This window comes from Eubalaena glacialis, chromosome 13 (assembly GCF_028564815.1).
Source record: "Eubalaena glacialis isolate mEubGla1 chromosome 13, mEubGla1.1.hap2.+ XY, whole genome shotgun sequence".
NCBI lineage: Eukaryota > Metazoa > Chordata > Mammalia > Artiodactyla > Balaenidae > Eubalaena > Eubalaena glacialis.
In genome coordinates, this window is record NC_083728.1 from 87,781,541 (window position 1) to 87,797,162 (window position 15,622).

Genomic DNA, 15,622 nt, shown 5'->3' on the forward strand with positions numbered 1-15,622 from the left:
CCAGCTCTTAGCCAGGAACTTGATTCTGGCATCAGATCGAGTCCTCACCACCAGCTGTCCTACAAATGGGGACAGTGACGCTTGCAGAGGGACACAGAGGTGTTATGAAACAAGGTCATCTGTCAACTGGCTGATGCGAGATGCGAGTTCTCGTCCTGGCTCTGCCCCAGTGGGCTGTGTGACTCAAGACAGGGCCCTGCCTCTATCTGGGGGAATCCCTATAAAATCTAGGAGTTGTATCCATGATCAGTAAGGTTTCCCCTGACTGGGGTAGTTTCTGAATCTGAGATCCTGACTGGGATGGGGGAGGGGATAGTGGGAATTGACAAGGTGAATTTACAAGGGAAGTGAAGCAACATCATTCAATGTCAACAAAAAGGAGAGGTGCAGACCATGAATAGAATCACTTTCCCCTCCAGTGTTCTCCTTTAATTCTCACCTCAGCATTTTGAAAGATGAAGAAATGAGGCGCTGAGAGGTGAAGGGGCTGTTCCAATTCATCCAGGCCTCAATTTATAGAAGACAATGACTGACCTAGGCTCACTCTGGGACATTTCTGTTTCCCAACTCCTGAATCAGCTCACCCCTCCCACCGAAGCCTCCAGTCTGGGGAGCCAGGCTTGGGCACAGAACCAACCCTGGGCATGTGAAATGCCACTGTCGCCAGTGGGTAACGGATGAGCCAGCTCAAACCATCTGTCCTTTGGCTGAGGAAGGGTGGAGTCCCTTACAGAATGAGTATCTGATGAGCTGAGAACCTTCAGGGGCATTGGGCCGGCCATCACACAGAACCCTCTTCCAATGCTATCTCTGGTCTTATTGCCCCCCACCCCTAAACAAGTAGGTGGGAGTGCCCCCAACACATGCACATATGCATATGCACACGAATGCTGACACACTCACATACATACAGGCACACACCTACCCATATGCTCACATAAGAGTCTCTCAGCTGAGCCAGGCTGTCAGAGCCACTCCTTCGCCTTCTCTTTCAAAACTGCTGTGGAGATGGCCTCATGCCAGGAGCCAAGAAGGACCTAGGAGCCTATGAGGGGAAAATCTACTTGCTTGATAAATAACTCCTGAGAAAAACAGATGAAAAGAGAGGGAGAGGGAAAGGAAGCTAAAGCTGGGTTAGCTGAGCGCCATGTGTGAACGTGTGTACATGTGCATACACGTGTGTATGTATAAGGCCCAGGCACCAGAGGACCAGCGAGGAAAAGAGGGACCATCAGAAAGACAAGGGTGGCAAGAAACAGGGAGAAAATGGAGACAATCCCTTCCCGTACCTCTCCCTCGCCTTCCCTTTCCTCCCTCTCCCAGTGATTTCATTCAGTCCTGGGTATGGCAGAACCTTGCTCAGGAGCCTGAGAATGGACGCGTCTCGGAGACTATGGCGCCCTTTCCTAGACCCCATTTTAAAAAGTAAGGGAGCAGGGGCCCCGTCAGTCACCCTACAGTCTCCGAATGGACAAGGTCTCCATCTCTTGCGTACTCCTGCTCTCTGCCAGCCTACCCATTAGGGCCGGCCTCGAGGTCCTTGCTAATCCCCTCCCCGGCGCCTAAGGTTGAGGTGTCTGCCTCTTTAAAGCAGCGGCCCCCTGCCGGGTTATTGTCTGGCTTCTCAGCCTATCGGCGGCGCCGTTGGGGGCGGGGAACCTGGCCTCCCGATTGGCCGCCCCGCGCCCCGCCCCGCCCGGGGTCCCGGGAGCTGTCCGGCAGCCTCGGTGCTGATCCCGCCGCCGCCCACGGGCCGCGAGCAGCGCTGAGAGGGCACTATGAGCGGGGGCGTCTACGGCGGAGGTGAGCGAGCCTCGGGCTTCGGGCTCTCCAGCCTGGCGCAGCCTCGCCCGAATCCCAGCGCCCCGAACCCGCGAGACCCAAGCTCTGGGCACCCTGGGGCCTGGCACCTCGGCGCTCGAGCAGGTCTAGCCCCTGGTTTGTGTCCTGCGCCACTCCCACCTTCGACCCCCGCCCCCGGACGTTCGCGCGCACCGGGCCCAACCTCTCTACCATTCAACCCACCACCGCCCGGCCCCCAGCCCAGCAAGGAGAGTGGCCTGAAAACGGCCACTGAGCAGAAAGGGACTTTGGAGTCTTGACCCTCACTCCCAGGACCCTAAACTGTTGGCCGAGCTCCCACCCGCACCGTCCGGCGTTGAAGGTGGCTCTGCCCTGACCTCCTTTCGGAACAATCCAAGAGGAGAGAGTTTGGGAGAGATCCCCTCACAAGTCTGTCTCCCCGCACAGATGAGGTGGGGGCGCTGGTCTTTGACATTGGCTCCTTCTCAGTCCGCGCTGGGTACGCTGGGGAGGACTGCCCCAAGGTGAGCCTTCCAGCCCCCTCCCCAAAACCTAGGGCTCCCCTCCAGGCTTCCCGGTGATCCAGGGCTCTCGGAGCCCAGAGAGAAGCTTTGCTGAGTGGGAATGCGGGAGTAAACCCAGGGGTGGGCTGAGAGCCCTGCCATGGGCCTGGAACCGGGCAAGAGATTGATTTCTCTCCGCCCATGCCCCCCTCCAGGCTGACTTCCCCACCACGGTGGGGCTGCTGGCCGCGGAGGAGGGGGGCGGTCTGGAGTTGGAGGGGGAGAAGGAGAAGAAAGGGAAGATCTTTCACATCGACACCAATGCACTCCACGTGCCTCGGGATGGAGCGGAGGTCATGTCACCCCTCAAGAATGGCATGAGTACGGGGCCCCCACCCACTGCCTCCTGACACAGACTCAGAGCCCACACCCAACAACCTGGGGCACAGCACCCCACATCCACAGAGTCTTCCTTGCAGCGACCCAAGTCCCAGGGATGCCCTCACTTCTTCCCACAGCTGCCTGGTTCCTAACCAGGGGCCACCAGATTCCTGGGAAGGGGGGACGTCTGCTGGAGCTTGTCTTATTTCCCCTCCCCCGGATTTTCCTTCCCTCCTTCCTTTCCTTCCTGTCCCTGGACTCCTGCCTGCCCACCCTCATCTCTCCACTGGTCTCCTGGCCCCAGTCGAGGACTGGGAGTGCTTCCGTGCAATCCTGGATCACACCTACAGCAAACACGTCAAGTCTGAGCCAAATCTGCACCCAGTGCTCATGTCCGAGGCCCCGGTAAGTGCCTCATCCAGCTGCTAGTCAAGCCCTGGGGCCCACCATTCACCTGTCTCCTCAAGCCATCACTCACTCCACTTCGCTTTTCAAATTTTCCTTCCAACTCCATCATCTTCAACCACTTCCCTTCCTGCCTGGTTTAGTCTCCATGCCTCCCTCTCTCCTCCAGCTCTATCCACTTGCCCTTCCCCTAGTCAACCTTATACACTGCCCCACCACCCCAAGTCCTTTTATGACCTTTTAACTTAAATTCTTTGTCAATATTATATATACATGTAAAGAATCAATTTGTTTTATAAAGTATGTTAAGAAAAAAAATGCCATTCATAGCCTCCTCCTTCTATTGCCCCTTTTCCAGAGGCAATTGCTCTTCTCTCTTTTAGCTTTTTTTTTTCTTTTTTGCTATCACCTTTTTTTTTTTTTAACATCTTTATTGGAGTATAATTGCTTTACAACGGTGTGTTAGTTTCTGCTTTATAACAAAGTGAATCAGTTATACATATACATATGTTCCCATATCTCTTCCCTCTTGCATCTCCCTCCTTCCCACCCCCCTAGGTGGTCACAAAGCACAGAGCTGATCTCCCTGTGCTATGCGGTTGCTTCCCACTAGCTATTACCTTCTTTAAAAAATATTTATTATTATTTCTTAATAAATTTATTTATTTATTTATTTATTTTTGGCTGCGTTGTGTCTTTGTTGCTGCGCGCAGGCTTTCTCTAGTTGCAGTGAGTGAGGGCTACTCTCTGTTGCGGTGCGCAGGCTTCTTGCGGTGGCTTCTCTTGTTGCGGAGCGTAGGCTCTAGGCGCATGGGCTCAGTAGTTGTGGCTCGCGGGCTCTAGAGTGCAGGCTCAGTAGTTGTGGCGCACGGGCTTAGTTGCTCCGCGGCATGTGGGATCTTCCTGGACCAGGGCTCGAACCCGTGGCCCCTGCATTGGCAGGCAGATTCTTAACAACTGCGCCATCAGGGAAGCCCCTGTTTATTTTTTTTATTTATTTTTTTGGCTGCGTTGGATCTTAGTTGCGGCATGCTGGATCTTTCACTGCGGCGCGGGCTCTTCGTTGTGGCACGCAGGTTCTCTCTAGTTGTGGCGTGCGTATTTTCTCTCTCTCGTTGTGGCATGCAGGCTCCAGGGCACATGGGCTCTCTAGTTGAGGCGCGTGGGCTTAGTTGCCCTGCAGCATGTGGGATCTTAGTTCCAAGACCTGGGATCGAACCCATGTGCCCTGCATTGTAAGGCAGATTCTTTACCACTGGACCACCAGGAAGTCCTGCCATTACCTTTTATATCTCTAAATATCACACTTAAATTGCTGATTGTGAATTTTTTAGCTTTAAACATTATCTGTGGATTTCCCACTATAGAAAATGAGCATTTGGCTCTTTCCTCCCCAGCCCATACCACACACATTTCTTATTTCTTACCTAAAGTACAGTTGTAGTTTAGGGTTTTAGTTGTTTTTTAAGGTCAATATTCAGTATTTACACTCTTATTATTATGTATGCTAATCAGGCCTGAACCGGCAATAAACTGTGGTTTATTTTCCTTTCCTGTGCAACTTTTTGTTTTCTCTAGCACTGAAAATTGTCTTCGTTCTGTTTTCCTTAGTTTTTCTATCTACTTAATAATGTGGCCCTAAATTATTCATCAGTTATCTATATCTTTTCTCAAGACATTAATTCCTTAAGGAGTTCTATCAATTTCTTCTTCAAGAAATCTCTTCAGGAGCCCACTGACCTGCTCTGCTTTGGACTAGTTACCTTCTATGCAGAAGATGTAGCTATCATCCTGACATCTCCCTTCACCATCATCTTAAGGAAACACTTTGCCCCTCTCCTGTGTTAGAAGTCCTGTTTCCTGTATCACATGACTCCTTTTCTTGATTTTCTTCCTTGTTTTCATGGGGCACATCTTCCACTAACTGCCTTAGAAAGGTCATAAGAAGTAACATTTTTGAGACCTTGCATGTCTAACCTTGGATTGATAGTTTAGCTAGGTATAACACTCCAGGTTAGAAATCATTTTTCTTTGGAATCTTGAAGGCGCTTCTCCAATGTCTTCTAGCATCTACTGTTACCATCAAGAAGGCCAAAAACATTTATTTCCTGATCCTTTGGTGTAACTTATTTTTCTTTCTTAGAGTTTGTAAAATTTTCACTTTGTCCTCAGTGTTTTACAATTTCACAATATTATATTGGTTTATTTTTGTCTGTGGCTCTGGACACTCAATGTGTCGCTTTATTTTGGAAACCTATGCCTTTCAACTCAGTGAAAAAATTTTACTTATTTGATGATTTATTATTTTCAATTTTCTCTGTTCTCTCTTTTGAGAAATCCTATTATTTGGATTTTGTACCTCCTGAACTGGTCTCCTAATGTTCTCATCTTTTCTGTTATGTTTTCCATCTCTTTATCTTTTTCCTCTAATTTCCAAGATATTCCCTCAATTTGTTTTTCAACTCTTCTATTGAGTTTTTAATTCATTCCTGCTCCTGTATTTTTATTTCCCGGGAGGTCTTTATTATTCCATGAATGTTACTTTTTAAAGCATCCTATTCTTATTTCATGGGTGCAATATTATTTGTTAGCTCATAGGGATATTATTAGTTTTGTCTTTGGAAGTTTTCATTTCCTTGTATAATTATTGTTCTTCCAAGTTGCTTTTTTTCCCTGCCCTTTCTTGGGAGTCTTTATCTCATTTCCTAGGTTTTTCTCAGATTTCCACAAATCCTTGGTTGTCTGTATATGTTTAGGAATGGGGGACTAGAAAGCTGATTGGGCAGGGGGACTTGCTGACTGCAGTCTTTGTTATAGGATGGTCTGACTGGGATGTTGCATCTTTAGATCTTTGATGTAACTCACAGGGAAGACTTCCAACCTGAAGACAGGACTGCCCAACCCCTTTCTGGAAGCCAAGTGAGCAAATAGGGCTGATGTTATCAGCATTCAATATGCATGGCATCACTTAATTCCCCCCTTTTAAGTATAGTGTCCTCACTCCCAACAGTGACAAGTGTCCCACCAGTTCAGAGACCCTCAGTTTTACTCTCTCCAGAGAATAAACTTCCACTCTTCTGCTGAGGTTGGAGTGGGCAATAGCCTAGTGACATGGAATTAGGATGAGAGTTTAGGGATCTGTTACTTGAATAGCTTTAAACAATCTTATTTTATTTCCCCTTTCCTTACACTTCCAGAGGTACCTGGAAGTTCCTGGAAGTTCAGAACTACCAATTCCCAATCCCTGGGAGGATTCTGCCATTTAACACAGGCTGTTGTTGGCTTTTTCCACTACCAGTTTAGGAGTCAGCATTCTTGAATCTGTTAAGTCAGTTACTGCTCACCTAACTGATTTCCAACCTTCAAAAATTTGTTGCTGTTTTCTCATTTCTTATTCTTCTCAACCTTTAAGGGTTTATGCCTTTCTGTCTCTCTCTCAGGTAAAATTCACATGACATAAAACTAACCTTTTTTAAGTTAAAAATTCAGTGGCATTTAATACATTCACAATGTTCTGCAACCATCACCTCTATCTAGTTTCAAAACATTTTCATCACCCCCAAAGAAAACCCATTTTCATTTAGCAGTTTCTCTCCACTCCCCCTGCCCCCAGCCCTTGGCAACCATCAATTGGCTTTCTGTCTCTATGGATATATCTATTCTGGATCATTCATATAAATGGAATCATACAATATGTGACTTTTTATGTCTGTATTATTTCACTTAGCATAATGTTTTCGAGGCTCATTTATGTTGTAGCTGACTGAGTGATATTCCATTGTATGGATATACCACAATTTGTTTTTCCATTCATCTGCTGATGGACATTTGAGTTATTTCCACCTTGGCTGTTGTGAATAGTGCTGCTGTGGGCAGCTTGAGTTTGAGTACCTCTTTGCAATTCCATTGGGTATATAAGTAGGAGTGAAATTGCTGGGGCATGTGATAATTCTATGTTAATTTTTTGAGGAACTGCCAATCATTTTCTACAGCTGAGCCATGTAACCTTCCCAACAGCAATGGACAAGGGTTCTGATTTCTCCACATCCTTTCCAACACTTGTTATTTTCTGTTTTTTCGTTTTGTCTTGTTTTTAAATTATTATCACCACCGTAGTTGGTGTGAAGTGGAATCTCATTGTGCTTTTGATTTGCATTTCCCTAATGGCTAAAAATATTGAGCATCTTTTTATGTGCCTGTCGGCTTTTGTGAGTTTGGTTTTTTTTGTTGTTGTTTTTTAAATTAATTCCCCCTCTATTATAGTTTTGCTGGAATCTTGGGAGGGAATAAAAGTAGATGTTTGTATTCAATCCAACATTTTTACCCAGAAATCTTCTTCCTCAGCTTTCTTGCCTCTGAGATGATTAGAGTGAGGAAGAGGGATGTACTGGCGGCTGGGGGTAGCGGGGCTGAAGTGTGTATTGCACAATCAAGAGCACTGGGCTATGAGTCAAGAGACTGTGACTCTAGACCCAGCTCTACCAAGAGCTTTCTGTGTGATCTTGGCCAATTTCCCTCTCTGAGTTTTGTTTTCTTCAGTTGAGTTTGAATTGTGATCTTTAAAGTTCTTTATAGTTCTCACATTCTAAAGATCTATGAGGGTCAGGGGACCTGACCTGTGTCCTCAGCGCAAGACACGTGTTGGGGTGGGGGGTATGTACGTGGATCGGTGCCTTTCCCTTCCTGAATCTTCCCCTCTTGCACTTTCTCCTCAGTGGAACACACGGGCCAAGCGGGAGAAGCTGACAGAGTTGATGTTCGAGCAGTACAACATTCCTGCCTTCTTCTTGTGCAAGACGGCTGTGCTTACTGCGTATCCACTGGGTTAAGCTAGTCTGCCAGAGTGGAGGGTCAGGGTGGGGTGTGTGGCGTGCTGAGCTGGAGGCTGGGCCTGATTCTATGGAGAGTAATATCCTGGATGGGCAGACATCCCCCTGAGCCCCATTAGTGCAGAGGGCCCCTAGGGGCTAAGTGCCTTGGACCTTGGAGTGGCCAGCTCAGCGGCCCTTTCCCATTCCTTGGATCAGGCTGAGCATTGACAGTAGGGACAAGTAGACAGCAGGGGCTGGGGCTGGAGGGAGGAGGGAAGGGTATATGACACTGACGTGTTTGTTCCCTTCCCAAGCAGCCAATCAGCATTTATTTTATTTAAGGATCTGCCTTGCACTGAACCCTATGCTAGGCAGTGGGGCGATATAGCCCCTAATTTCAGAGAGCCCATGGGACATAGAACTAAACCTAAAGAGAGGCTGGGAGCTCAAAAGGAAGGAATAGAGGAAGAGAGTGTGATTCAGACAAGAAAAAAGTGACAAGGGTCTCAGCTGCCTTTCTCTAACAGATGGGTCACAAACTAGAAGGAGAGATTTGCAGACTGGGAATGGGCTGGATCCAGGAAAGAAGAGAGTGACTAGGCCAGACTCGGGTCCCAGCCCCCTCTTGCTGCTGCTGTCTCTTTGACCTACCCATCCCACACCAGCTTTGCAAATGGACGCTCCACAGGTCTGGTGCTGGACAGTGGGGCCACCCACACCACGGCCATTCCAGTGCACGATGGCTACGTCCTGCAGCAAGGTGGGGCCTCGGCAGGGGTCGGGGGTGCCTTGAGGGACCAGGCCCTGACAACCCCTCCTTTCCAGGCATTGTCAAGTCACCCCTGGCAGGGGACTTCATCTCCATGCAGTGCCGAGAGCTCTTCCAGGAAATGGCAATTGACATCATCCCGCCTTACATGATCGCAGCCAAGGTGGAGCCTCTGGGATGTCCTGGGCACTGACCCTATGACTGTCGACCCACTGACCCATCAGATATCAGGGTGGGGAGCAGCCAGGCCCCAGAAGGACCCTCAGCCCTCAATTTGCAATTGAGGCATCAGAGATCTGGACAGGCTGAGGGATATGGCCGAGGTCCCACAGCCAACTGCTAGCAGGATGTGTATGTGAGGGTCAGTGTGGTGGGTTCTGGTGTCCAGTAGACCCAGGTTCAAGGTCTGCTTCTGCCACAGAAGAGCTGTGTGACCTAGAGCATGAGACTGAAGCTCCCAAGCCTCAGTTTCCTCCCCTGTAAAATGGAATAACAGCATGTAGGGCTGCCGCGAGTGTTAAATGAGACACTGCATGCAAGGGACCCCCACGTGGAACATGGATCCGTAAAAGGCTGTTTCCTTAAGGTCTGGCCGCCTACTGGATTCCCCAGACCCTCAATGTTCTCTGACCAAAGCCTTTCAGATCAGCTGTACCCGCTGCACACATGGCATCTGTGGGGATGGGCTCTCCCCGTTCTCTCTCCTCTAACAGGGAAGGGGGAGAAACATCTTTTCTGGGCAACAGAGCAGAGAACCCAGTGCCCGTTAGCTGCAGAGCTGGCAGTGTGGTCAGGGTGGGCTGGGCCAGTGTGGGATGGGGAGGGGTGCTCACAGGCTGTGTCCCCACAGGAGCCCGTACGGGAGGGCGCCCCCCCAAACTGGAAGAAGAAGGAGAAGTTACCCCAGGTTTCCAAGTCCTGGCATAACTACATGTGCAATGTGAGGCGCTGGAGAAATCCCCCAAAAGCCCCGCCCTGCATCTCCTAGTCCCCTGCTATGAGCAGCGGGGAGGGACAGAGGCCCTGCAGGCGGGGTGCGGTGGGGCCTGAGGTGGGAACCCAGCCCTCACTACCTCCCTGGGTTCTCAGGAGGTGATCCAGGACTTCCAGGCCTCCGTGCTGCAGGTCTCAGACTCTCCCTATGACGAGCAGTAAGTGCAGCTCATGGCTGGGGTGGGGGGGGGAAGGGGGCAGGCCTGGAGCTCAGGGGGGACCGCTGGTCTTCTGGGAGCACCCCCAAGCAGAGTCTTGCTCCTTCCTGGCCAGGGTGGCTGCGCAGATGCCCACAGTGCACTACGAGATGCCCAATGGCTACAACACAGACTATGGTGCGGAGCGACTCCGCATCCCGGAGGGCCTGTTTGATCCCTCCAATGTCAAGGTGGGGCTGGGTGGAGGGCCCTGGATCCTGGGGTGTGGGAGAAGCTGGGAAGGATCACAGAGGTCTGGGAGAGGGGACAGAGGGCCCAAAGCCCAGTCACCTTTCTCTGCAGGGCCTTTCGGGGAACACCATGTTAGGTGTGGGCCACGTGGTGACCACCAGCATCGGCATGTGCGACATTGACATTCGCCCGGTGAGGCCCAAGCCTGAGTCTTGACAGAGGGGCCCAGGAGAAGCGGGGGGGGGGGGAGGGGCTGTCCCGTGACTGCTCACTTCTCCTCCCTGCTCTCAGGGCCTGTACGGCAGTGTCATTGTCACTGGTGGGAACACGCTGCTCCAGGGCTTCACTGACAGGCTCAATCGAGAGCTTTCCCAGAAGACTCCACCGGTAGGAACCCACCCCTGGCCAGGGCCCTGGACTCCAATCCTGGCTCAGCCCTTCAGGACCAAGTCCTTCCTCCTTCCCACACATCAAGCAAACGTTCTGGCCACCAGAGTGGCCCCTTCCTGCTGTGGCTTCCCAGTCTTCCCTACCCCCAGCCCTGTCCCTTCCCAGATGCCAGGTGTCTGCTTCCCACAGCCCCTATTTCTCCCCAGAGCATGAGACTGAAGCTCATCGCCAGCAACAGCACCATGGAGCGCAAGTTCAGCCCCTGGATCGGGGGCTCCATCCTGGCCTCACTGGTGAGAAGGGAGGGGCCTGGCCTAGCGCTGAATGCGGGGAAGGGCAGATCCAGACAGCCCCCATCGCCTTGCCTGCCTCCTCATTCATTCATTCAACAAACATTTATGAAAGGGCAGTCAGTGCTCCCAGAAAGGTGGATCCTACATCAGGACACAAATCAGGGAGTGGAGGACAGGAAGCCGGAGAGGTTGGCTGGGATGAGATTGTGGTGGTCTTGTGTGCCAGGGTGAGACCCTGAAGGTTTGGGGCAAGGTGATGTGACGGCCACAGGCACGTTTGGGAAGGTTATGTCAGACATGAGTCTTTGGGGATCAGGGTATGAGCTGGATGTGAGGGAACCTTGCCAGGAGGTTCTTCCTATTGTCCTGGAGTCATGGAATGGGTAGCAGTGGGGATGGGGTGGTGAGCAAGGGGCAAACAGAAGGAGGCTGGCAGGTTGGTTCTGGGGCGGTAGGTGGGGAGTTCAGTCTGGACCAGCTGCTGGGATAGAGGCAAGACGCTGAGCGAGGGGTGAAGATGCAAACTGCATCTGGGGGGGCAGGTGTCAGCCACACAGAGGGGGACAGCAGGGCCATGACAGGACAAGGAGGATATCCACTAGAGTGGGTGCCCCCAAAGAGACAGAAACAATGGCCAGAGTGACAGGAGACTGAACCCCTGAAGTAAGCTCAGGCCTGAGAGTGTGTCAGTCACACAGTTGTTGAGGGCCTCCTGTGCACCTGAAGTGGACAGACAGCCCGACCTAGTCCCCGCCTCTGTGCGTGGGAACAGTCTGGAAGCTGAGACAATTAAACAGGAGGTCATCACAAAGTGTGGGGTGTTCCTTCAAAGGAAGACTTGATCTCGTTCAGGGGTCATGAAGGGCCTCTTAAGGGGCACTCAAGCTGAGATGAACGAGTGAGTAAGAACTTATGAGGCAAAGTGGGAGAGAGGGTGCTTGGCTCCTGGGGGGAGCCAGGCAAGGCCAAAGGCAGTGGGCAGATGCTGTGAGATCTGAGTTGAGTGAGCTCACTTGGGCTGCAGAGCAGAGAGTGGATTGGAGAGGGCTGCTGTGGTCTCCACTGTGACCTGCGTGTGACGGCGGAGCGGATATCAGGGGGTGGAATTGAAAGCTTATCAGAGGTCTGACTGACAGAATGTGGACACTGTTTGGATACGCGAGGTAAGAGGGAACGGGGTCAAGGACAAGGTCCAGGATGCTAGCTCCTGGCAGTTCTGTCCAAGAGGAATGTAATGTGAGCCACATATGTCATTTAAAATTTTTTAGTAGCCATATTTAAAAAGAGTCCAAAGAAACACGTGAAATTAAGTTTTAAGAATATATCGTATTTAATCCAATATATCCAAAGTACTATCATTTCAATATGTCATCAATATAAAAATGAAGATGTTTTACATTCTTTTCTCTGGATTTAGTCTTCCGTATCCGGTATATATTCGACATGTGGAGCATATCTCATTTCGGGCTAGCCACATTTCAAGTGCTCAATAACTCCATTTCAAGTGTCCCATGTAGCAAATGGCCACTGGATTTGGACAGGGCAACTGCAGAAGGTGAGAAAGACCAGAGAAGCAGGTTTGGGGCAGGTGTGGGCGAAGATAGTGAACACAGCTGTGGACATGTTGAGGGTGAGGTCCCAGGGGACACTGAGGAGGAGGTGTCCAAAGACAGCTGAGTACAGTAAGTCCCCTACTTAACGAACCTTCAGGTTTCAAACTTTCAAAGATGCGAATGTGCATTCGCATGTCCAATCACATAGTTAGCTCACGTGTCTGGCGTACATTGTCACATGCGTGCATCCTCCACAAGTGATTGTGCTTTTGTGTACTTTACTGTACAGTACTGTATAGAGTACAGTAGTACAGTACTAGTAAAAAATAGAAGTGTTCATTTCATTGGTACTAGTGCAGAACTTCTTAGAATATGCAACCTTAGAATAAAATATTTCTTTAAAACTTATATTTCAAGCCCATAAAATAATTTCACTCTGAAGAATTTTGAATAGGAATGTACATTAGATATTATAGATATTGGAATGATAGATAAAAATCAGATACCATCTTTTTAATCCAGTTACTTCACTGTGACCACATTTGTTAAAACTGCGTTCAGTATTATGTGTGGTCTTTATGATTTCTTTGGATCCCTAGTATCTATATTTATTTCAGCAGACATAATATACTTGTGGGAAAAGTATTATAAACCTATTAAAGTACAGTACTATATAGCCTATTGTGTTAGTTGGGTACCTAGGCTAACTTTGTTAGACTCAGGAACAAATTGGACTTAAGAACATGCTCTCAGAAGGAAACTCGTTGGTATGTAGGGGGCTTACTGTACTTGGGTCTGGAACTCAGCGTGGAGATCTGCACTGGAAACCAGAGATGGTGGGAAGGGTGGGGCTTTGGCACGTGAGCAGAAGGGAGGGGAATGACCTGGTCCAGGAAGGCGTGTTCTTCCTGGACACGCCAAGGGACAGAAGCAGGGACACACACACTAACTTTCAGGCAGAGGCAGGACAACCACAGAGAGGGTGCAGTCTGAAATGCCACGGCTGGAGACCCTCAAGGCGCTTGTTTCAGCGGGAGGGTGGAGGTGGGGCGCCAAAGTGACGACATCCTAATATCCTGATGTTAGGTGGTGTCGGAATGGTGGGGAGGGAGGAGGAAAGATTTTTCTTGGGAAGGAGGGCGACTTGGCGTGTTTGTAAGGCCTGATGGAGTGATAGGGTATCTGGTGGAGAAGGGATGTGGAGTGTTGGGGCGCCGGTTGGCTGGCCTGGGGCTGTAAGCTCCACCTCCCAGCTCGAGAACAGCCCTGGGCCCCGGGCAGACTGGTGCTCAATAAATACTTGTTGAATGAATGAATCGTGGATTGAACGATATGAAGCGGGTATTCGCCCTCTGAATACGAAGGAGGGGACAGGAAGATGGGGCAAGTTGGTGGCTGCGGGAGGGCTGTGGGCTTGAGAGGAGGCGGTTCCGAGGGGTCGAGCCTGCGCGGGAGGAGTGTGGGGAGGCGCTTCTCCCTCTCTCCAGGGCCTCCCTGACCGCCGATGTCGCCCCCTCGACCCAGGGCACTTTCCAGCAAATGTGGATCTCCAAGCAGGAATATGAGGAGGGCGGGAAGCAGTGTGTGGAGCGGAAGTGCCCCTGAGGGCGCCCGCTCCCCATCCACAGGCCCGCCTGCAGCGGTGGGGGAGGGAACGCGAAAGCAAGGAGATGGTTTCCCCCACCTCTGCTCCGCCAGCGCAGATCGAAGCCCCCAACGCTCCCAGCGCCCGCTTTTCTTCCCTTCCCCACTCGTCCTCTTAGATTGTGATGTTTCTGGGTTGAAAGGAGTAAAAATGTTTTAAGAAAAAAAAAAAAGTTGGCCTCTTTGGGGGTGGGCAGTGGGGGCAGGGGTCTGGAGAGAGGAGAAGGGAGGACCACACCTATACCCATTCGGAATCGCACGGTGGACGCCAGGGCAAGGTCTGTGGGCGGGGGCAGAGCCGTAGGAGCCACGGATGCCTCAGGTTTCAAAGGGGCCGCAATCCAGGGAGGATCACGCAGCGAGAACCCGGGAAAGTCGCTCAATTAGGCTCCCAGCGAGGAGCTGAGCTGCCGCGGGAAGTAGGAGCAGGAGAGAGGATGCGGCGGTAGGGGCGGGGCGGAGCCGAGGAGCCGCCCCAGAGGCGGGGCCTGGGCGGGGCCGGAGGTGGGACCTTGGGTGGGCGGGGCCTCGGGCCTCCCGAGAGGCCGCACTTAAGCACCTCTGGACCCACAGCTCAGGTGAGACGGGACTGCGCTGTCTTTTCCGGGGCGCTAGGCGGTGACAAGAGTGGGACAGGGAATGTGACACCGGTACGCCCCAGCAGCTCAGAACTTCTCTCCCAACTTGGGTAGGAACTGAGGTCTCCCAGGAAGACCCCGACACCGGGCCCTTGAGCCCTTCCATTCCAGAGCTCCTTGCCCCCTGCCTGAAACTGTAGGTAAAACTTAGTAGTTTGTGCCTGTGTTCTGAGGTCCCCAGACCCCAAAGAGATAGAAACCCGTGTGGTCCAAGTCCTTTGGTAACCAAAGAGGCGCAGGTGCCCAGGGAGGACCATGACTTGTCCAACGTTACCCAGCTCTGCCCATGCCTTGGCCAGGACTCTTTCCACTGATGCCTGGTGGGCCTTGACCCACAGATCCCTGACTCCAGGCAGGATCCCCATCCTGGAGCACTCACCGGTCCTGCCTGACCATGTGCTCCCACCCATGCACCTCCCTCCCCAGCAGCCAGCAGGAGCCTGGACCCCCCTTGCAGCCTGATTCCAATGGGACAGACACCCACATGGCCAGGCCAAACCCCAGGTCACACCACTGTGGCCCCTTCAGCTAGGGATTCCACAGGGAGGGCAGCTAATGTGTTACAGGGCTTGGGTATTGGGGAGCCTGCAAGCCAGATGAGGAAGGGGCAGAGGTATTCATGGTGGGGAGCTTACGAAGGGGTTCCCAAGGACACTGGGAGGGGAGGAAGCAGGCGGGTGGAGGGGGCATCCATATCTCCGCCTTCCCCAGCCATCAGCCCTCCTCCCCCAGCCTTGACGGGAACTAGAGGCCAAAGTCTGCCCCAAGGCCAAAAAATTGATTGTTTTGCAAGAAGAGGGCAGGAGTGGGACTGCGGAGGGATTGGCAGGGGAGGGCACAGCCCCTCATCCTCTAGCCTGGGCTGGGAGCCGTGTCTGGAAGGCTGACCTGAAGCCCGGACTGTGCCCCCACCCTGGGACGGGGGGAGGCAGAGAAGGGCCTGGGCTCAGGCTGCCTGCCAGGGCTGATAAGGGGCCTCTTGGGGCTCCCACAAACGGTTTATCACTGGGGGTGGGGGACAGACTGCAGGGCTCAGGAGGGGGCACGAGC

The 15,622-nt window shown here is 51.7% G+C and overlaps 1 protein-coding gene across 1 annotated transcript; it reads left to right on the forward strand.

Moving 5' to 3' along the window:
* The first annotated feature begins 1,778 nt into the window (after positions 1–1,778).
* ACTL6B (actin like 6B) lies at positions 1,779–13,895 on the forward strand. Its single transcript, XM_061209194.1, has 14 exons — positions 1,779–1,803; positions 2,251–2,327; positions 2,522–2,687; positions 2,992–3,092; positions 7,808–7,905; positions 8,569–8,663; positions 8,729–8,835; positions 9,523–9,612; positions 9,762–9,823; positions 9,939–10,053; positions 10,166–10,246; positions 10,346–10,441; positions 10,651–10,737; positions 13,815–13,895. Exons 1-14 carry the CDS (start codon positions 1,779–1,781, stop codon positions 13,893–13,895), a joined length of 1,281 nt encoding a protein of 426 aa, XP_061065177.1.
* Positions 13,896–15,622: the final 1,727 nt, after the last annotated feature.

Bases quoted from the DNA above. Each gene is read 5' to 3' on its own strand.
- ACTL6B (XM_061209194.1), top strand. From the start codon at position 1,779: ATGAGCGGGGGCGTCTACGGCGGAG. The intron at 2,688-2,991 runs GTACGGGGCCCC...TCCTGGCCCCAG, and splicing joins ACCCCTCAAGAATGGCATGA to TCGAGGACTGGGAGTGCTTC. The intron at 10,247-10,345 runs GTGAGGCCCAAG...CCCTGCTCTCAG, and splicing joins GCGACATTGACATTCGCCCG to GGCCTGTACGGCAGTGTCAT.